This window comes from Rhinolophus hipposideros (genome assembly GCF_964194185.1).
Source record: "Rhinolophus hipposideros genome assembly, chromosome: 8".
Taxonomy (NCBI): Eukaryota; Metazoa; Chordata; class Mammalia; order Chiroptera; family Rhinolophidae; genus Rhinolophus; species Rhinolophus hipposideros.
The window spans coordinates 84,579,924-84,603,059 of NC_138054.1; the positions used below are offsets into that span (position 1 = coordinate 84,579,924).

General features: G+C 44.0%; 1 protein-coding gene across 1 annotated transcript in view; it reads left to right on the forward strand.

Annotated features, from left to right (window-relative positions):
- SDHB (succinate dehydrogenase complex iron sulfur subunit B) overlaps positions 1-19,636 on the forward strand; it is a 22,721-nt gene extending 3,085 nt beyond the window's left edge. The window contains exons 2-8 of the mRNA XM_081056548.1: positions 8,355-8,482; positions 11,734-11,819; positions 14,386-14,522; positions 15,042-15,158; positions 17,041-17,142; positions 18,418-18,540; positions 19,406-19,636. Coding sequence (XP_080912674.1) covers positions 8,355-8,482; positions 11,734-11,819; positions 14,386-14,522; positions 15,042-15,158; positions 17,041-17,142; positions 18,418-18,540; positions 19,406-19,483 — 771 coding nt within the window. The 3' untranslated portion in view covers positions 19,484-19,636. The remainder of the gene's footprint in view (positions 1-8,354; positions 8,483-11,733; positions 11,820-14,385; positions 14,523-15,041; positions 15,159-17,040; positions 17,143-18,417; positions 18,541-19,405) is intronic.
- Positions 19,637-23,136: the final 3,500 nt, after the last annotated feature.

The window sequence follows — 23,136 nt, forward strand, 5'->3', positions numbered from 1 at the left end:
TGCTCATTTCGAGGCCGCCGGTGACCTTGACTTTGTTAAATCCAGTGGTCATTTCTCAAGTCTCACGATACTTTTCTCTCTGAAGCATTTGTCAGTGGTTCACGTCTGCCTCAAAACACTTTTCTCACCTGACTTCCAGGACAGCCCAATCTCCAGGTTTTTCTCCTCACACACTGGCTGTTTCCTTTTACTGATTTCTCCTCATTAGCCCAAATTCTAAACATTGGGGCTCAGTGCTTCGTCCTCCTCTGTATATGAACTCCTTGGGTTTTAGATACCGTTTACCTGTACATGTTGATAACTCCTAAAGTTTTGTCCCCAGCCCAGCCCTTACCCCAGGTGTCCTGATTTAGATGGCTACCCAGTTACATTCTCAAAATCTCCATATAGATGCCTAATAATACAGCATATTGATAAGTATGCCCCAAACCAAAATCCTGACACTCCCCCACCACACACACCAACTTCCATCTCAGTTCGTGGTTTGGGCCAAAAATTCTCACGTTCAGTCTGAGCAAATCCTGTCCGTTCCTTCTCAGAACGTGTTCAAAAACTAACCACTTCTCCCCATTTCTATAGCTTCCTCCCTAGTTCCAGCCATCATCATCTCTTAGCTGATTATTGCAGTTACTTCTCTTTTTATAACCTGGGGGAGTTACTAGTTTGAGGTATACAAAAACAGCATAGTGATTAGACATCCACGTGACTCACAAAGTAATAACCCCAATGAGTCTATTACACATTTGACACTGGACATAGTTGTTAGAATATTATTAACTCTGTTCCCTATGCTGTACTATATATCCCTGGACGATTTTCTTTTAATTACAGTTCACATTCAGTATTATTTTATATTAGTTTCAGGTGTACAGTATAGTAGTTAGACACTTACGTAATTTATGAAGTGATTGCCCGAAAAGTCTAGTACACATCTGACACAATACGTAGTTTTTATAATAGTATTGACTGTATTCTCTGTGCTGTACTTTCCATCCCCGTGACTACTTTGTAACTACCAATTTGTAGTTCTTAATTCCCTCACCTTTGTCACCCGGGTCCCCAACCTCCGTCCCATCTGGCAACTCACAGTTTGTTCTCTGTATCTATTGAGTTTGTTTCTGTTTTGTTTGTTCGTTTATTGTGTTCTTTAGATTCCACATACAAGTGAGATCACATGGTATTTGTCTTTTTCAGTCTGACGTATTTCACTTGGCATCATACCCTCTAGGTCCACCCATGTTGTCACGTGCAGTTACTTCTTACCTGGCTCCTTGTTTTCGTCTTTACATCTCTACAGTTCATTTTCAAAGCAGAAGCGAAAATGATGCTTTCAAAACTTGTCTGGCTTTTTCACTCTTTTGCTCAGAACCTTCCAGTAGTTTCCCATCTTTCTCAGGGTAAAAGCAAAACTCCTTACAAGGCTACGTGATCTGGCTCTCCCCTGACTTCCTGATTTCCTCTCCTATTTCCGTCCCTCATACTCCATGCTCAACTCCACTGCTGCCTTGCTGCCCCTCAAGCACATTCCGGTCTCAAGGTCTTGGTGCTCAGTGTCCCCTCTGCCTGATGTACTCTTCCCCTGGGTGTATGTATGGCTTGCATACTCACCTCCATCAAGTCTTAGTTCAGCTGTCAACCTTTTCAGTGACGCCTTCCCTGGACACCCCATTGAGAATTGTAGAATTATAGCCAGGATCCTCATCCCCCTTCTTTTTTTCCCTCTCTTCTATTGCACTTTTCTCACCACCTGACATACTATAGATTTTATTTGTGTGTGTCTCCGTGTAAGCTCCACGAGGGTGGGGGTGTATGTCTGTTTTGTCCTTCATCCCCAAAGCCTCGAACAGTCCCTGGGATGTAGTAGCCACTCCATAATTATTTATTAAACAAATAAGTGAATGAGTATGTTGGGGACAACTGCCACGTAAAATCTTGCTGAGTGTGTGACTAGAGTAACAACTTCTATTATTCCTTAGATCTGTTTAGGAAAAGGAATTCTTTTCTTGTACTTTTCTATTTTGGATTTGCATTTTCACCACTTATGGGATAGTGGCTAAAAGGTTGGGAGTCAAATGCCCTGTGTTTGAATCCTGCCTCCTCGTTACATGATCTTAGAGTATAATAAGAATGTCCTTGCAGAGATGTTGTAAAGATTAGAGATAATTTAGTACAGTGTCTGACACATGATAAGGACTCAGTGAACAAAAGCTTTTGTTATTGCTTCTATAAATACCTACGCAACAAATTTGTAGATTTCTATCGTGGGAGAATTTTTTTTTGTTTTAATCACAGCTCCCATAACCTTGTGGATTAACTTTAGTGCAGCCCTCGAGATGGGCAAAGCTCCGTCACTTTTAGACCCACAACCTCCTCTGGTCACTTGGATTCCCATATCTTCTCGTTCCTGTTAGCTCCCTGTTACCCCACCAAGTGTTGTATAAAATATGTTTTCAACTCAAAAGGAATTTAAATAAATTGTTTTTTTAAAACTTAGTGATACTAATTTGGGGACCCCAAAACTTATGTTGGGGTTTATTGCCTTATGATACTCTGCTGTTGTACAGCCTTGCACCGCTTTTGTCTCACGTCATTCGTATAAGACTTTTTAAATGATTTCTAAATAAACCTAACCCCGTTGGGAAGATCTGCATGGTCTAGTCTAGACCTTGGTATCTTTGTAGAGTGGATATGAAGCACACTTTTAAGTATTAGAAAGAGGTGTTAAAGTGAGGACCGATTGCAGGTGACTATAGTCGTCTTTGACAGGCCTGTGAGAGTGAGCCTGAACTTGATGGAACCAGACGCCTATCGCCCACTGACAATACTATTTAATCGGGCTTTAGAATCATGCAGTCATAGCTGACAGCCCAGAATCCAATTCTGTTTAAAGTCCAAGTCTTACTAATGTTTTGGTAAAAAAAAAAAAAAATTGAAGTGTACATATTTTTAAAAAGGCATTTGTCCTTCTCCCCGCGCCACGGACTCTGGGAAACAGTTTGCCAGTTTCTCAAAAAACTAAACATGTAACTACCAAACAGCTCAGCAATTACACTCTGGGCATTTGTTCCAGAGATATATTCACACAGAAACCTGCCCACAACTGTTCATTACAGTTTTATTCATAATAGACAAAAACTGGAAACATCCAAGATATCCTTCATTGGGTGAATGGCTAAACAAACTATGGTCCATCATACTATGGACTACTACTCAGGAGTAAAAAGAAACAAGTATGGAGGTACACAGCAGCTTGGCTGGATCTCCAGAGAGTTGTGCCAAATGGAAAAAAACCAATCCCAAAAGCTTACATACTAGACGATTGCATTTATATAACATTCTTGAAATGACAAAATTATAGAAATGGACACAGAGTGGTGATTGCTAGGGTTTAAGCAGTAGCAGAGGGAGGCCCGAGGGCTGTAGGCACGGCTGTGAGAGAGCAACACTCGGGACCTTTGTGGTGATGGGAATGTCCTGCAGCTTTATCACCGTTAGTATTCTGGTTGGGATATCGTGCTGTAGTTCTGTCTGGGGGAAAACTGAGTATGTGGGATCTCAGCATTATTTCTCATAAAGTCATGTGAGTCTACAAATACTTCAAAATGAAAATTTTAACTTTAAAAAAGCTACGGTGGATATACGCAACAACATGAATGAATCTCAGAAGTATTGTGTTGCATGACAGAAACTAGATGCAAGATACGCTGATTGCGTTTATCTGAAATTCTATAAATTTTGCATAAATCTAGTGATAGAAAGCAGATCAGTTGCAAAGGGTAAGGAGAGGACACTTTGTAAAGGAACACTAGAGAACTTTCTGGATGGAAATGTTCTCTCATGATTGTGATAGTAGTTACACCACTTACCAAACTTCACCAAATTAGTCACATACCACATAATGTTTCGGTCAACAACAGACTGCATATACAATGGTGGTCCCATAAGACTATAATGCAGCTGAATTTCCTGTGCGAAATGGAAGGATATGTGGTTCAGGAGGAATTTGTTTTCTCGGACGGGAGCAGTATCTTGTGGGGTTGGCAGTAGATTCCCTGTCACTCACAGCACCTCAGTTCTGAGTGCACAGATGACATCCCAGTCAGCGAGCCACAGACCTGTTTCAGCACTGTGTATTCAGAGGGTGCCACCGCCCCCCCAGATCTAGCTTGACGGTCTTCAGAGCACACCGCTGTAAATTCTTTGTCGAGGACCAAAGATCCTGCACAAGGACACAGGTCCGCAGGAGCTCCCTTAAGACTTATTGAGTGCCGCGGCCACTTTAGTGAGAGCTCTGTGGTCGTGTGCAGCAGGCCTGTCCCTGACTTTGGAAATATTTGCAGGTTGTCCTGGTGTAAAGCACAGCTGAGTTTTATTTCTTCCATAATTCAGTGGCAGAGAGAGAGCCTTTTCTGCTAAAGAGGGTCAACAGAACCAAAAACAAATGGCCCAAGTCTAATACTGAGTCCTCAGTTCTACACCCTCTCCGTTTTAAACACCCTCTTTTTTATGAATACCCACAAAGTTCTTACTCTGACCACTGCGCCAGCACGCGATAGCCCAAACCACACTGCATGACCATCCCTGTGTTCCTTTCTTTCTATCTTGATTTCTTATTGCTACTGATCCTCAGGCCACCTTTCTCTCCTTCCTGACAGTCACTGTTAGGTGGTCGACGCCTCACCCAGCCACTTTCTCCTCGATATTTCCAACCAGTCCAGCCCACAGCCCTGTTCCTGGAGCAGCGCTGACAGCTTCGATGTTCTGCTTCTGACCCTGTTGGAAAGAGGCAGGGGGAGGGCTTGTGGGGCAGAGTTTCTAAAGCCTTCCGTGGTGTACAGTGACGTCCGAGGCCGTCACGGTCACTCCCCACTCACTCACTGACCACCCCCGCCCCCGGAGCACTTCCAGTCCTGCAGGCTCCGTTCATCCTGAGTGCCTTACACAGGCGAACCATTTTCTGTCTTTTGTACTGTACCTTTTCTATGCTTAGACATGTTTAGATACACAAATACTTACCACTGTGTTCCAGTTGCCTGCAGTATTCAGTACAGTGACACGCTGTACAGGTTTGTAGCCTAGGTGTGCAGTAGACGGGACCATCCAGCAGGTGAGCAGTGGGCTGGACCATCTAGGTTGTATGTGTGCGCTCTGCCATGTTCGCACGACGACGAAATCACCTAATGATGCAGTTCTCAGAACGTCCCCCATCATTAAGTGGTGCGTGACTGTATATACTTAAAATTGGTGAATTTTATTGTAATGAATTAAATCTCAGCAAAACAAAAACAAAAAAGATGGCGGGGGGCACTAAGCAAGTAAAATGACCCTGGAGCGAATACCTTTGTGAATCTTTCCACCTCCTACACTTCCTCTTAAATACCACAAGGTGGCGATAGCCAAATGTCCCTGTCATTTTACAAAATGGAGTTCATCGTGGAAAATGTTCATTTGTAAAATGACTTTCCTTTTATTAATGATCTCAGCCACCTTGGTGATAAAATAACGACAGTTTTCATCTTCACCTTAGCTTTCATGTTCTTCATAGATTTTCTTTCATACTGAGAGCTGATAGATTTTTCTGCTTCACTTAATTTGGGGTGATTTTGCCAACAAGTGACAAACACCATTGCATTTCTTGCAATTACTCAGTTAGCCTTCAGAGTTTTTACTTTCTTTAACAGTTTACAAGAGAATTAGCTAGCCTGGAATATGGTCTGAATTTTTCTATATACAAGTTGACGGCTCACCTTATAACTGCTACTTGGACTGACAGGATCCTCCCCTCCCCATCACCATAGTGTTGATAGAAGCTCAGCAGGACGTCGCTTGGTCTCTGCCTTGTTTGCTCTGCCTAAATGGAAAAGGGCTGCAAGGACTAGCAAATGGGAACGGCTTAGCTGTTGACTTAGCCTTATAAGTACATGCCAAATGCAGGCGTGTTTTTGTTGTGTTTGTTGATGGCTTGATAGGGGTTGCATTGTTCAGCCTTGTAAGGTAGATTTAAAATAAGTCACATTTCTAGTATAGATGCTCAGTTTTTGTGCTTTTTTTCTTCGATCTTTCCTAACCATGGGGAACTGCTGTATGGAAAGGCCTGGACCAGGTGTTACTGGGAGATGTAAAATATAAGCTCTTGCACACTGTGATGGTTCATATCGTGTGTCATGCGGCCATGGGGCGCCCAGATAGTCGGTCAAACGTTATTCTGGATGTTTCTGTGAGAGTGTTTTGGAAGAGTTTAACATTTACATTAGTAAACAGATGACATTAGTAAACAGATTGCTCTCCCTGACTGGGTGAGCCTTACCCAGTCAGGTGAAGGGCAGACTGGAAGAAAAGGCGGGCCCTCCTCCAAATAAGAGGGAATTCCTCCTGCCTGACTGCTTTCGAACTGCGACGTCAGTTTTTATCCTGCCTCTGGACTCTGAAACATCAGCTCTTCCTGGGCCGTGAGCCTCCTGGTCTTTGGACTGGACCTGCATCATCAGCTCTCCTGCTGCACAGACCTTCAGGAGCTTGGACATCAATGGCTCGCCTTGGTACCCTGCTGGCCACGTGAGATCCTGGGACTTACCCTCCTCCATAATCACATGAACCAATTCCTTATTATAAATTTCCTTTTTATATGTGTGTGCACATAGTTACTCATGTATACATACACACTGTTTGTTCTGTTTCTCTGGGGAACTCTGCCGAATACATATGCCCTCAAGGAGTTTAGCACCAAGCAGAGACTGAGAATGTTCACAACTAAGTGGGACAGTGCCATGTTTAGGAACATGGGTTATGGAGCCAGACAGACAGACCTGGATTCCAGTTCTGGCTCCACTCATCAGCTCTGTAATCATGGGCCCGTCACTGGATCTCTGAGCCTTTTTTTTTTTTCCTCATCTTTAAAATGCAGCTTTAGTGCAGTCATTCATATAAAGTGTTTAATACAGTATCTGGCAATAATAAATAGTGGTTTTAAAAATGAGTATAAATTTAAATATAAAACTTTGAGCAACAGCACCCTTTTTGCAAATATGTTCTTTCTTGGTGTAAGCTGTCCTGGTTGAAGGAGGGAGGGGAGTCAGAGCCCCACCCTCTTGACCTGACTCACGGCAGCCCCTGAGATGGCACCCCAGGATTCCTTGGCTCACTCTGTGAAACCCACTGACAGAGACTGTAAGTGGCCAGGAGGTGTAATAGAATCATCACAGGGAGCAGGACTCAGCTGTTTGTTATTTATTTTGTTTTAAGGTACAATATTCTTTATCTGCTTTCCTGGGGTAGTGCTATGGACTGAACATGTTCCCCCCAAATTCCCAGGTGGACGTCCTAATCCCCAGGATGATGGGGCCTCTGAAAGAGAATCAGGGTTAGATTAGGTCATGAGCGTGGGGCCCTTATGATGGAGTTAATGCCCTTATAAAGAAAAGAGACGTGGGATCTCTCTCTCTCCGCCACGTGAGGATACGGCAAGAAGGTGGCTGTCTACAAACCAAGAAGAGAAATCTGCCAACACCTTGAACTTCGTAGCCTCCAGAACTGTGAGAAATAAATGTCGCTTAAGCCACCACCGGTCTTCGGTATTTTGTTACAGCAGCCCAAACTGACCGACTATGACAACTATTCTGAAAACACCAGCATCTCATGTTGGCAACTGCAGTAGCTTTCTAATTGGTTTCGCCGATGTCATCTGGCAATTCTCCCTTTGTAACCAGTGATATTCTTCTCAAAAATAAAAATGATTATGTCACCCACCTGATAAAAAATTTTTGTTAGCCTCTCATGGCTCTTAGGATAAAATCAAAACTTACAAGTCTTTCCTGATTTCCCTACATCTGCTACTCCAGCCTCTCTCCTTTCACTCTGCCTCATTCTGGGCTTCTCAGCTCTTCACAGAGGCACTGTGCTCTCCCCCAGCCAGGCCTCTACACATGTTCCTTCAGCTTAAACACCTCTTCTCCTTTTCCTTAATCTCTCTTCATCACGTTCAACTTAAATATCATTTATGGGACTGCCCTGATTTCTTGCATTAGTATAATTCTGTTGTATTCTCCTAGAGCACCTGCTGTATTCTTCCATCTACACTTTACTGTAAATATTTCATTCCTCTCTTGGCTCAGTACAGAGTAGATTCTATGAGGGTGAAGGCTTCGTCTGTTTTATTAAGTGTCATTTCACCAGCCCCAGCACCATGTCTGGAATATGTTAGATGCTTCATATTTGTTTCTTGGATATTGGATGACTGCCTTTCCCAAGAAGACCGTGTGTCAGTAATATGTCGGTTTGTAGCCAGTATTGCAGTTAAATAGAAGGATTTAGCTTGCATTTTTAATATTTTTTTTTCTGAACTTTGTAAATTTCAGGCCTGCCGAGGGGCCCAGACAGCTGCAGCTGCAGCTCCCCGAATCAAGAAATTTGCCATCTACCGATGGGACCCAGACAAGACTGGAGATAAACCTCATATGCAAACTTATGAGATTGATTTGAATAAGTGAGTATCTCTGTGAAAGATATTTGATAAGTAAAGGTGAGCTCCTCATCTGATTCAGGGGCATGCTTTCCACATCGTTGGAAGATTTAAAAACACATCATCCAATAACTCTGGAATTTATCATCTCTTTTTAAAACAAGAATGAGGTTTCTGATTCAGTGAGATAATACCGGGAAAAAAAAATTGTAAAATACCTTTTATTCCCCTAAATCAAAGTATGACAAATTTCTAGGAATAATGGTTGAGTTAGCTTTATGTGTAATATTTGAAGTCATTTAACACATCACCAGTTTAAATAACTGAATGCTTTTGTGTTAATTTTTGTGTATCTGGACGTATGTATTCTATAATGATGATAAACACCATAAACATGGAAGAAATGGTGATAAGGCAAAATAGGGATGTAGTTAAAATATTAAAAACTATCTGTACCCATGTTTTAGTTTTATATTTATATCATAACAAATAACCACACACTTAGTGGCTTAAAACAACACACATATATTTATTCTATTATAGTTCTGTCGGTTGTAAATTTAGTAAAGGTCTCTTCAGACTAAAATCAAGATGTCAGCAGGCTGCGTTCCTTTCTAGAGACCAAGGGAGAATCCCTTTTCTGTTCTTCGGGCTGTTGGCAGAACTCAGTTCCTCGTGACTGTAAGACCAGAGTGCTTATTTTTTTGTCAGCTATGAGCCATTCCCAGCTTTTAGAGCCAGCCTGTCCCTTGGCTGGGAGTTCCCATCTTCAAAGCAGCAGCAGCAGGTGGAGTCCTTCACATTACAACTCCTTGGAGCTACTCTTCCTCCACCGTCTTCACTTGTAAGGATCTCCAGGTGGCCAAAGGGGATAAGACCTATAGGGTCATCTTTTGTTATACATAACATTTCAGTTTTGTTCCCAGTTCCTGAAATAGCTCCAGGTAAATAATACCGGAGGTGAAATGGGTATCTTTTGTTCTTCATAACAAGCCCCTCTCAGCCACGCCAGCGTTGATGTAAATGAGGTGAGTTCCAGGGAGCCCCTCCCTAACCGCGGAATGGGGCCTGGTTGCTAGAGGAAGCAACCCTGTTACTAAAGGATTGGAACTTTCAACCCCACCCCCGATATCCTGGGAAGAGTGAGAGGCTGGAGGTTGAATCACTTCCCAATGGCCAGTGATGTCATCAGTTGTGCCTATGTAATGAAGCCTCCAGAAAAAAATCCCTGAAGTGTGGGGTTCACAGAGCTTGGGTGGGTAAACTGACGGAAGTGCTCGGAGGACGGCCTGCCCGGAGAGGGCGTGCGTGGCAGCTCTGCTCCCCGTCCTGCATACCTGGCCCTGTGCGTCTCTTCCAGGAGGTGGCCCCTGAGTGCATCCCTTTATAATACACCAGGAGTCTAGTCTTGCAAAAACAGTATGCAAACTGTTCTTCTGAATTCTGTGAGCCACTGTAGCAAATGACCATCCCAAGGAGGGGCCGTGAGAACCTCCCATTGATAGCCAGTTGGTCAGAAGCACAGGTGACAACCTGGACTTGTAGTTGGCATCTGAGGGGAGAGCACAGGAGTCTTGTGGGACAGTCCTTAACCTCTGGCATCTGATGCTCCCCCCAGGTAGGTAGCATCAGAATTGAGTTACATTGTGGGACACCCAGCTGGTGTGCAGAACGGTTTAGTATGGGAACAACACGCACACGTTTGCTGACCAGAGTGTCAGAAGTGAAGTATTGGGAGTGAGTATTACAAGATAATAGGCTCAGATCTGTTTAAAAAAATTCCCAGGACCTCAGTAAACTAATAAAGAACATGGACAGACTGAGTCTATAAAATTAGCCCACTAGAATGAACGCTCTCTGCGGGGAGGAATTTTCATCTGTGTTGTTCTCTGGTGTATCTCCAGCACCTAGAACGGAACCTGACATGGAGAAGACTTGCAATAAGTAAGTGGTGAGTGAAGAAAAATTAAGGAATTTATGACAAATACTCAACCACTGTAGTATTCAAAGATGTCAAATTAAGACGCTAACGATGACAACATTTCTCCATTCTCAGAATCACAGAGGTTTTTAAAGGTTCCGTTTCCCAGTGTTAGCAAAGGTACAGTGAAAAGGGTGTTTGCATATTGCTGATAGAAATGCAAATAATGCAAACACATTAACCTTATTGTGGTGATTGTTTTCACAATGTATGCATAGATCAAATTATCATGTCATATACCTTAAATGTACACGACGTTATTTGTCGATTTTTATCTCTATAAAGCTGGGTGGGGAGAGAAATACAGATAACACTAAAGGATATTTGGGGAGGGGGCATTTTTTAAAAAATCCCCTGCATAGAAAAATACCGAGGGATGGGGGCAGCAACCAGGACATAGATTTGTTGAGCACGGATCTGTGTGCCGGGTACTATGAAAATCACATGTTTTTATGTAATCTTCATAATAATCCTGTGGTACAAATATTAAGTCCATTTTACAGATGAAGAAACTGAGGCTCAGAGAGAATAAGCCATTTCCATAGAGTCACAGCCTCTACATGAGGATAGTCATAGTTTAAATATAGGTGGCAGACCCTGCTCCAACTAGTTCATGTCCCGGTGTCTTCACTCACACCTGCAACAGTCCTGTGAGACATAGCGTGCTTTATACGTGGGAAACTGATACGTGATTTGCCTGTAACCTAGTAAGTATCCAGGCCAGGATTCAGACGAGGCTCTCGATGCCAGGCCTGCACTCTGGGTTCCGAGCCCAGGGCTGCTGCCCTGCCGTCACGTCACTGCGCCCACGTGCGTGGAACACCCGGTGCTGTGGATTAGAGGACTGCGGTTGATTCACTTTGTTTGACCCTCTGTACCCCATTTTCTGTCATGGTTCAGCATTATTATTATTAACTAGACATTTAAAGCTACTTACGGTCTGGATTCTAAAATTTGAAATAAACTATTTGGGAAAGCTTTGCAGGGAGCTTTAGAAGAAAAAACAAAATCTGCCAATATATGGAAGTTGTTTCCTGACATAAACGCTTCTTTAGCTTTCCACTTCCTAGAAATGTATATTCAGTGTGGTCATCAAAACAGAACTCTGCAATAATGTGCAAAAGTAGAACTATGGGCGAAATTCGGAATGTGGCCTGAGAAGGCCAAATGGGTAAGAGCAGCTAACGTGGAACATAGGCAGATGTCTTGTCATATTATGCTAAAAGTGTGCGGAGACGGAACATCACGTAAATACGACCGGGATTTTCTTGCTGCTGTGTTTGGTTTTGGCTAGATGTGGTCCTATGGTGTTGGATGCTTTGATCAAGATTAAGAATGAAATGGATTCTACCTTGACCTTCCGAAGATCGTGCAGAGAAGGTAAGCGTTTCCTTCCCTGTCAGTTCCAGACACTTACATTCTGGTTCCCAAAAGAAGTCTGGGCTGGCCCAAACTGACAGAAATGCCTAGTAGAGAGCAGCTGCAGTGCTCTCCCAAGGGACCTTGCTGTGCACTGCACTTCCTTTTCTTGTCGGACATTTGAGCTGTGGTACGAGGTCTAGTTTCTGAGTTTACTTCCATTTCGGAGCTTTCTGTCACGTGGTAGCTGCCTCTGGCGCTCCCTGAGAGCTGCTGCTCCCCTCGAGGACTAGCTCAGGTACCTAGCTGGCCACCTCTGCACTGCTGAGCTCAGATATTAGGGGGCCAGTGAGAGGGGCTCGCTGGTGCTTCTGCACACCTAACAGCTGCCCACCAGGAGGCGTGTGAGCCCACCTCCAGCTCCCAGCACTCTGTGTGCGGAGAGCAGGTACTCAGTAGGAATGTTCTGGATGGGAAAGCGTTTCCCAGTGTCGTCCTGGTGCCACATGAGCAGACGTCAGGCAGTGTGCAAACCAACGTCTTTTACTTTCATAGCCATTGAGGGGGCATTTTCTCAGTCTGTTGAGACTTTGCTTCCCGCCAATTGTCGTCAATTTGGCTCAAATAAACTCTTATGAGCTTTTTCTTAGGCTGGATGTTTTTCGTCGACATAAATCATCTGATGTAGGGGGTTAAAAAAATAGCCATGTACGTATTTTACATACTAGGGAAAAATATAATTATTACTGATAGTGTAATAGGGATAGGAATGGTTTTCTAATATGAATGTCAGTAAAAATGATTTATTGCAAGAAAACCCCTAAATAATCGCTCAAGTGGTACTCAAACGTGGCAAAAACTACACGGGGCTGCTGTGAAGGCGACTGGCCCTGATGGCCGTGGAGCACGTGTGTGCGCTGGGCTCCATTCAGTGCACGTTACGTGAAATAGACAGGTGCAGCTATTATTTACACTCAATGTACAGATGAGGAAACTGAGGCCCAGGGATGTCCCAAAGGACACATGGATGGCGAGCTGGAGTCAGCCAGAGTTGTTAGATTCCAGAACTGCACTCAGCAGTGCAGTCTGTTCGGGCTTGGAAAACTTGGGATAAAACCAAAACAGCGTAGCTTGGGCCAAGACCAAGGACAGGGGTTGAACTTTCTTCCTAAAATAACCTCCCATCAAAGGAGAAGTCACTATAGATATCGGCCCATCGCTTTTTCTGTTCGTTCTGCTGTGTATGTCAAGTATTTAGAGTCCTTGTCCTAAGACATCTGTTTTGATTCAGCTAATCTTACAGGATTGGACTTAATGTAGCAAATGCTGACAGATATTATGATGGTTTGGCTGAGTCCTGCTGTTCAGGGAACATTCTGCTGTAATTAAACACCCAACTTCCCCACAGAAATCCTGGCAACACAGGAAATATAGATGCTTTTTAGTAACCTTTCTCCATAAGAGTCTTTCAGAGCCAAGAATATAAGGTGGGGCCCATCTGGATTAAAATATATGAGGCAGAATGATATTAACTGCCACCCCTTTTTGTTCCCTTACTAAGAGAATTTCCAGGAGAGTCTTTTCAAGAGAAGGTTCACCGAATTTATTTTTTTAATTGTATACCGTTTCTTATAAGAGCACACTGCCCCGGTTGAATACCAAGCGTACATAAATATATTGATAATATTCAATCTCTTGAGGAACTTTGGGAGTATTTGCTGAAGACAGATCTTTGTGTTCTCTTGTACTCTTGTTAAGATTTACAGGAGAGGGAGAGGGTCGAGTCCTATAAAAGGGAAAACCCCATGCAAACTTCACAAGTAACCACATTCCTCAGGCCTGGTGACCTTCAAACACCAGCTTCGGAGAAGTGGTACCAGAGGTTGAGATCGCATCGTCATTTTTAAACTCTGAAATGCCTAGGATATTTCCACATGCAGGAAATGAGTCCAGGCTAAGAAAATTCTCATTTCCAGGCACCTTATTTTTGCTTGCTTTGCTGTGCTTTGCTTTGCTTTCACATTAGTTCATTCTTGTCCTTGGAGAGTCAGCGCTCAGGCAGCTTTTGTGGGTTTCATATCCCCAGGGCAACCACTGTGCTGCTCGTTTTGTGGAGACAATAGAATGAGAGCGACCTCTGGATAATCTGTACCCAGGCCTCAGCCTTAAGATGACCAAAACAATGTTGATTTGCTTTTGGGTAGTGTATCTGTTAGAGTTTGACTTCAGAGAACAGTGACTGAAAAAATACAAATAAAAGAAAGAGGCTGATTTTTCTCTCAAAATACACGAAGGGTGGAGGTAGGACTGGTGTGTTGGGAACTCCGTGATGCCAACGGCATCCAGTGCCATCCAACCTCAGGGTTGCCTCAGGGGCACAAAATGGTGTTTGGAACTACAACGGTTAGATCTATACTCTAGGCAGGAAGGAGGAGGAAAAGAAGAAAAGACAGCAGGCACCTCTGCCGCGTGTGTTGCCTATCAGCACTGCTCCTGATGGTAGAGAAACGACCATCCGGAAAAAAGACTGTGAAGCTGGATGGCTGTGAATTGGGTAAAGGAGTGTTAAATGTCTTTCCTCCCGCAGGTATCTGTGGCTCCTGTGCAATGAACATCAATGGGGGCAACACTCTAGCTTGCACCCGGAGGATTGACACCAACCTCAACAAAGTCTCAAAAATCTACCCTCTTCCACATATGTATGTGATAAAGGATCTTGTTCCTGTGAGTTTCTGCATCTCCCTCCCCCCTTATTTTGTTTGCCTGGGGAGAGGTGTGTGCGTGCTGTGCTGTCAGTTCTGTAGGGCAGGCTTTTCTCCTGAGTTTAATTATGCAGTTTGAATGTTGGAAGATAAACATGCCTGGAAGATCCTCCAGCAGTTCATTTGGTGAAGACTGAGAATAACGGCACAGAATTACAGACTTGGAACAGTCCCAGAAATGAAGAATTTGGCCATAACTACAGAGAATTCATGTGGAAAATACCAATTTGGAAAGCAGCAGTTGTTACGCTTTTACTTTAATTTCCTCCTCCCTGTACTTGACCACCTTCACTGACCGGGTGTTTTCAAGGGCAAATGGGGTTGGGAGGTTTCCCAAGAAGGTGAAGCAGAGATTTCCTACGCACACTTAACACTGTGACCTTTTCCCCTTTCAGAATCTCTGCACATACCAAGAAATAGGTGGAGAAGAAAGCTAAGGGATGAAGGGGGAATCTGACCCTTTTCTTTCTCTTTTCCTCAGGATTTGAGCAACTTCTATGCTCAGTACAAATCCATTGAGCCTTATTTGAAGAAAAAGGATGAATCCCAGGAAGGCAAGCAGCAGTACCTGCAGTCTATAGAAGATCGGGAGAAACTGGTCATTACCCCCCATTGACTGTCTTGATTTGAGGAATTTTGTTGCATAGATGTTTGCGGGGAAGTGTGGGTTGAAGAGGTGGGGGCGGGTAGCAGCATGAGATAATGCACAATAGTTAGCCCTCTCCTCTGCCCCATAAAACGTTAAGAAAAGAGAGTCCTTGTAAGAATGCCTGGCTCATCATGGAGATCATGAGGGTCAACACATGATGCTGTGAGAGCAGCTGACTCCTCTTCCAAGAGTTTCTTGTTCTCAGGACATAGCTCTGCCCCCCATTTCTAACTCCCAGGGAGCCTGTCACATCCCAGGGCCCAGGTTGGAACTGGCCACGCCTGCCCAACTCATCACCTCCCATTCCTCAGGTAGCTCGTAGCTAGTAAGCATCTCCTTGACATGGTATTAGGGAATGAAGGGTTCCCTGAGCCTGCTTTCTTTTCTCAGAAATCATAAGGTACCTATTTAAATACCAAACATCTGTTTGTTTAGTATCTTTCACTTCCTTAAATTAATATGCTGAACATAACTTTTTTCATGGTTTTAAAAGCCATAATGCTCATTGTAGATAATTGGAAAATACAGAGAACAAATTTTTAAATAATCGAAGATTCTACCACCCAAAGATAATTTTTGTTTTGTAGATTACATCTTCATGTAGCCAGGATAAACATGGAAAGATGCTTTTGTATCGCTTTTTCTCAATTATGTTATTGTGAACATTTTTCCATGAGTGTTCTTGAAAATTCTTCCTAAGCATTAGCTTCCACTTGGCTTCCTACGACTTCAGCTGTAGGTACTGTGCGTGAGCTAGCAGCCATTCCCACTGCTGTGGAGCTGTGCGATTATTTCCCATTCCTGACTGTTACAGACGAGGCTAGATAAGCATCTTTATCTTCCCAGTTCCATCCAAAGAATTCCAATTAATTTCGTTACAGATTTTCCTACAAGTGAACTAAAGAATCTAACTATCATCAAGGCGCTTCAGTCCCCTTCCCTTATGCTATCTAGACCAGTGGGCCAGTTCGCGCTCTTAGCAGCTGCCTCAGTAATACATAGCGTATGTTGAAGACTCATGGTTACAGTCATCACCAAAACTCGGTATCATCTGTCATAAGCTGCCTCTTCAGATGTCAGCGCATCCTTGTTTTGCTGCTTTTAATCCGTTTCTGTTGTTCCCCAAATCTGGACGTCCAGTTTGATAGAACTGGTTGGGCAGATAACGTCAGAGTTGCAGGCGTTAAGGAGCAGGGATTTCAGGGTCAGACCCCCTGGGGTCCCATTGCAGCTGTGCTACTTGCCACTGTGTGACCCTGGGCAAGTGACCTAACCTCTCTGAGCATCGGTTCCGTACCTGTAAAATGGGACTCTAATAGTACTCACCCCATAGGATTATTGTGATAACCAAGTGAGGTTACGTCCGTAAAGCACATGGTGCTCCACACAGGTTGGCTGTTATTTAGGGTGATGCCGAGGTTCCCATCGAAAGCCTAAGGTCTCCTCTACTGGGCCAGGCCAAAGCTGGTGGAAACTGCCAGGTGCCCCGGCGCCCAGGGCCTTTTAGTTTCTCTTAGACTGTGTTCTAGGTGGTAAGGTTTCTTCATGGTGTTTTTCGTTTGTTTTTTTTTCTTGTCTTAGATAGGTGGGGGTATTGATTAAAGAATAAGTACATTGTGCTTGGACTTAAGAATGCTGGACTCTTACCAGCAAATGTTTATATTTCAATTCTAAGATCTTTTTTATGAATCTGGTAAATCTCAGCAAGCCACTGCTAGGATTTCACCAAGAACACACACGTGCCAGTTGACATTTCGTTCATGCACGGACCCCAGACATCACATTTAGTCACCTAAGGATGTGACGGACCCTTTCTTTTCTCCCCACTCAGGATGGCCTGTATGAGTGCATTCTCTGTGCCTGCTGCAGCACCAGCTGCCCCAGCTACTGGTGGAATGGAGACAAATACTTGGGGCCTGCGGTTCTTATGCAGGTAAGCTGCTCCGTAATTGCTTTAAGAGAAGTTTAAACTCAAGCATCCGGGAATCCCAGAGGACAATATGTTGTTGGACACCAGACATTCAGGGGGTGATGGCTTCCTTCATTGGCATCCATTACAAACAGGGTAATTGGTTGCATTGTCTTCACTTGGCTTTCAGTAAATCTAGGGCTTCATCTGCAAAAGGCCTTCATTTCAGTGTGGTGAGAGTAACGCCCGGGGTGGTGGCATGCTGGTTGGCAAACCATGCCTTGCAGATGTTTAAAATGTGTTTCCTGTGCAGCTGGCTCTTACCTACCCACTTGCCTGCTTCCCCCAGACTGCCTAGTCATGGCTCCCCATCTCCCTCTCACAGGGATTTTGAAGGTGCGAGCAGGGGAGAGAGAAGTGTTGTTGAGGGGCGACTACCCGGCTAGCTGTCAGGTTGGAAATTGTTTCCAGGCTGATGGAAACCAGGAGAACTGGGTTTAGGGATTGCATAGAAAGTAGTATTGCTTTTCATTTCCTTTCATTCTGTGAAAGTCACTGTTTTTGTTCCCGGAAAAGTTATACATTGTAGATTTATGGTCAGTGCTTTCCCCAGACTCTTGAGCAACTCAAAACAACTTCTCATTTTCCCACAAAAAGAGAAACGATGTGGTTGTGTGACAATTGAGCAGTATTGATTCCCAGCCATGGTTGAGATTGAATAATGAGGTACATTCAAAGCTGGCACTTGAACCAGGAGCCTCAGTTGTTGGGAAACATGGAAGTTCTCTCAGTAACGCTACCAGAGCAGGCCCTGTGGTCAGGAGGTTAGTCAGTTTTCAGCTGGCTGGTCTCAGGCTTCTGGGATGGGTGGACTAATATAAAGACTCAGTAAGTGGAACAAATATTATCTCTAGTCAGGTCTGTGACGTCATCAGTTTACTCAAAGACAGTAGGTAGGTGCCAGGAAGACAGATAAAGAGTCATATGACACAGTCCCTGCGTTCACTAATTCATAATCTGGGTAGGAAGCTAATGAGCAACTTGAAATTAATTAGAAGATGACGCCTGATTGTGTTTAATGAAGCACCAGGTGCAGTGTAATTCAGAGGTTCATGGGAGTCATTAATCAAGAGAGTTGGGCGCCTTTCCTTGGAAGACGGCCAGAACTGAAGAGTATGGAGACAAGGCGTCGGAGCTGAGAGAACCCCCTTTCTTCTGTGCTCCCGGAGCTGGGGTGCACCAGAGGGCTGCTCTGGCCGGTTAGCATGACAGCTCAGCCCATCCATCCCCATTTCCCAGGCCTATCGCTGGATGATCGACTCCAGAGACGACTTCACAGAGGAGCGCCTGGCCAAGCTGCAGGACCCGTTCTCTCTGTACCGCTGCCACACCATCATGAACTGCACACGGACCTGTCCCAAGGTACGCGGGGTCCGCGGCCCTCAGCTCTGCCTCAGGACTGAAGTGTCAGGAGTGGCGTGTGCTCGTGAAGAGGCAGCCGGCAAAGAGCAAACTTGCGTTGGAGGTGGGGAGGAACCAGTTTCCTCCACACGACTCTGAGAGCTTGTGTGTGCTGGTTTCTGATGATGACGTAGTGAGTGGTACTTCCTGTGTGACACTGTTAGGGATGCCTGGCTGATTTGGACGCCAGCTGTAGTCAGTGGAAGAGACGCTCGGCCCTGAGCTTGTTGGCCTACTATGGTGAGCCACAGCAGCAGGAAGAAAACAACACAGGGCTCTTGCCAGAGAGAGCCGACCGTTTTTTTGTGTTTTTTTTAAAGTCCATCGTATCACTTTTTTTTTTTATGGAGATTTGTTTATTGGGAGACTTTATTGGGGAACAGTGTGTACTTCCTGGACTTTTTTCCAAGTCAAGTTGTTGTCCTTTCAGTCTTAGTTGTGGAGGGCGCAGCTCAGCTCCAGGTCCAGTTGCCTTTGTTAGTTGCAGGGGGCACATCCCACCATCCCTTGGGGGAGTCCAACTGGCAGCCTTGTGATTGAGAGCCCACTGGCCCATGTGGGAATCGAGCCCGTAGCCTTTGGCATTACGAACACGGAGCTCTAACTGCCTGAGCCACCAGGCCAGCCCCCCGACCGTTTTTAAATGTCTGAAAGTAGACATGGAAGGAAGCTCTTCACCCAAGCCCCGGGGTTTTAGAGGACCTGATTTGCATTCACTCTGCTTTGACACTGCACCAGCTGGGGGAGGAGTTTCACCCAAGGTCATGGGCTTCTTCCATTCAATTTCACCTATCATTTGCTATTGATTCTCTTCTCTTTTTTCAAGGGGCTGAATCCAGGCAAAGCTATTGCTGAAATCAAGAAAATGATGGCAACCTACAAGGAGAAGAAAGCTTCAGCTTAACTGTTCTCATGCTAAACATGACTCATAACCAGCTCAGCTGAACATAATTTATATCTAATTTGAGTCCTTCAAAGGTCTTGATTTTCCATGAATACAGCATGTATAATAAAACTTAAGAAATAAATAAATGTTATTCTACTTTATTAACAAAAAGCAAGCTTGTTTCTTTCACTTGCCACAGAGGAACGTGTGGGTGCCGGAAGGAGGAGTCCTTGTCCTTAAAGAGGGGCCAGGGCTCCAGAACCCCTGGGGGTGGGGTGGGGTACAGCGGGTACAAACATGGAGTTGGTATCATGCAGGCCCTGGGGCTTGTTTCCTGCTTTGCCATTCACCAGCTGCACGACTGGGCAAGTTCCTTCTCGTTGAGACTCCATCAGCCCATCGGTAAAATGGTGCCTATGTCACCCACCTGCTGTGAGAAGGCCTGGTACTTACTCTGAGTGCTCCGTAAATGTTGGCTTGTCGTTATACAGCATCCCGGTTTCTACTTTCAACATTAGAAGTATTTAAAATTGAAGCTTGCTAAGTCTTTTTTATTTCATTGAGGCAAGGTTTGAGATTCCTCCAGCACAGAGCAACGACCCAGATCAGCTGTGAACTTGAATTTGTTCCGCAAATGACCTCCTTGGACCTCTCAGGGCAAGCCTGAATTCCCACCATTGCGGCCTTGGCTCTCCTGCTTGCTGCAAAAGTAGTAACACTCACTGAAAAAACACAGTGCAAAAGTATGTCAAGTAAAAAGTGGAAGCCCCCACCAAAACCTCCCCAAGTCCTACATCCCCCCTGACAGTTTATAATTTCCTTCCAGACCTTTATGTCATTACAAATGTGTGGCATAATAAAACTTTTCTCCTTCAAAAATAGGGTATGATATAATCTGTTAGCAGCTTTCTGGTTTTCCATTTTTTAATTGTGAAATACATAAAATTTACCATCTTAGCCATTTTAAGTGTATATTTCAATGGTATTAAGTACATTTGCATTATTGTGCAACCATCACCACCATCCCTCTCCAGAACTCATCTTGCAAAACTGAAACTGTACCCATTAAACAAAAACTCCCCACTTCCACTCCCCATTTCCCTTCCCCCAGCCCCTGGCAACCACCCTTCTACTTTCTGTTTCTGTGACTTTGCCTGCCTTACGTAAGTGGAATCATACAGTATTTGTCTTTTTGTGACACTCGCAGTTAACGTAACGTTCTCGAGTTTCATCCATATTGTAGTATGTGTCAGAATTGCCTTTGTGGACGAAAAAGGGGTTCTGTGGGAAGTAACCTCACAATTCCTAATGGGGCACGTGGGTCACGGTGGGTAGTCACGCCCCAGGCATATAACGTTTTCCAGTAAGAGGTTTATCTTTGCCTTCAGCAAGCCCTCTCCATCGTTTCTGTGCAGCTACAGTAACACACCTTTGGAATGCCTCCTTTCAGACCCTCCTAAAGCGTAACCACCCTTAAGAGAGCACATACTCTATCCAATTCTTGTCTTGCTCTCTCCCACCTTCATGTCCTCTTCCTTACGTACCCTCCTTAATCTCAAATGCATAAACAAAGCAGCAAACTTAATCTCTGAAGCATTTATCTCAGTCTGTTGAAATGTTTCCAGGCATATCCTCTGTTTGACTCAATAAATTTTTTTTTGGTTGCTGTTTTTTTTTTTTAGTATGCAAGCAGAGTTTACTAGTGATACATTTTCAGGGAAGGGAACGGGTAGGGTCTCCTACCTAGCTGAGGTAGGAGAGGGGAAGAGAGAGAGGCCTAGCCAAGGTGGAGTGGGAAAGGGAGAGTGAGAGTTCAAAAATAATCTTTTTTATTATTGGGGAATATTGGGAAACTGTGTTTTTTCCAGGGCCCATCAGTTCCAAGTCAAGTCGTTGTCCTTCAGTCTAGTTGTGGAGGGCGCAGCTCAGCTCCAAGTCCAATTGCCGTTTTCAATCTTAGTTGCAGGGGGCGCAGCCCACCATCCCATGCGGGAATTGAACCGGCAACCTTGTTGTGGAGAGCCCGCGCTCTAACCAACTGAGCCATCTGGACACCCTCAAACAAATTTTTGTAAAAATCTCTACAGGGTTGGATGTTCTTACGTCGACACCTTCCTTTTTAAGGCTGAATAATATTCCATTGTGTATATATATCACATTTTGTGTATCTGTTCATCCATTGATAGGTGTGTGTGTGTAAAATGCGTTTTCTACCTTAGCCCTTTTTAACCACTGGTTAAGTTGTCTGTGGTTGTAGATGCCCCACAACTTTTTTACAATTTCCCCTGCTATTTCACATTCAGATAGACTCTGTTTTCACTCAGGAATATCCCAGGGCTGCTTTTTAAGTTGTAGCAGTGAAGTTGTCTGGGAAACAAAGGCTTCTTGTGTCATGAGGCATGTGGCTAACAAAAAATGTCTGATTCGTGCTCGCTTTGGCAGCACATATACTTAAAAATGTCTGATTCACTAAGAAGGAAACTTTAATGTGCATTTCTGGCTTTTAAAAGGGACAGTTCAAAAACACTACTCGAGCATCTTGGGAAGTGAGGTGCCGATGTAAAGATGAACAAGATTTGTTCCCTGCCACCCAGGAGCCCAGGTCACTAAGGGAAAAAGAACAAGCATTGAGTTACTGGAAATATAGAGAACGGTCTTTGCCCTTGGGTAGAGTATCTCAGAATTCATGACCACGTCCATAAGACCACGCAGTATACAGTCCTCCAGGGTTAAAGCTCAAAATTCAGAAGAGAACTGAAAAAAAAACAACCTCAGGCAGACCCCATGCCACGTGCCTGGAGGGCAGTTGGGCAAAAGCTGTACCTCATTGATTTCTGTCAGTCTCTGGAAGGTCCCATTTCTTGGATTCATGGATAATGTGACTTTGATTCTAATCTTTGGGGCTGTAGAGAAAATTGGGTTTTTCTTGTGTGTCACTTCATGGCTTGTAAAGACAGCTGTGCAACTCCAACCAGTGGTAAAAGGCAGGGTGTTGCTGAGGAGTTGCCATTCGGATCGGCTTCATCAGATGTCAAGTTTGCAACTTAGTCACTCTCCATTCAAACTCCAGCTAAACTGGAATATGCTAGCAACAGAGCTTTTAACTGGCTGCTTATTTCATCTTTCATTGGCTTGCAGGCACATGTTCTATTTCAATAGTCACAAGGACTTTAATAATAAAACTGCTGACCGGACCAAAGAAAGACAGTATTTTATCCTTTATGCTGCTTCTGTACCCTGATTGTGTCCAGATGATGTGCCTTCACACAAAAATAATACTGTGGAATGAATGCTTCACGTGTCACTTAGACTGGAGCCGACCATCTCTTCTTACCCAGCCTTCGGGCAAGTTGTGGAACCTCTGTGCCTCTGTTTTCCTATTTGCAAAATGGGAATTAAGAACATTCATCTCTCAGAATTGTGGTTGAAGTCTAGATAAGAATAAATGTGAACATTTATTAAATGTGAACATCTCACAAAACAAAACCAAACAAAAGTAAATAGCAGAGGAGATGGATGTGTTCATTAACTCGATGGGGGGGGGTCATTTCAATCATTTCACAGTGTATACATATATCAAAATCATGTCATACACTTTAAGTATCTTACAATTTAGTCAATTATACCTCCATAAACCTGAAAATTTTAAATAAATACTTAACGTATGTTAA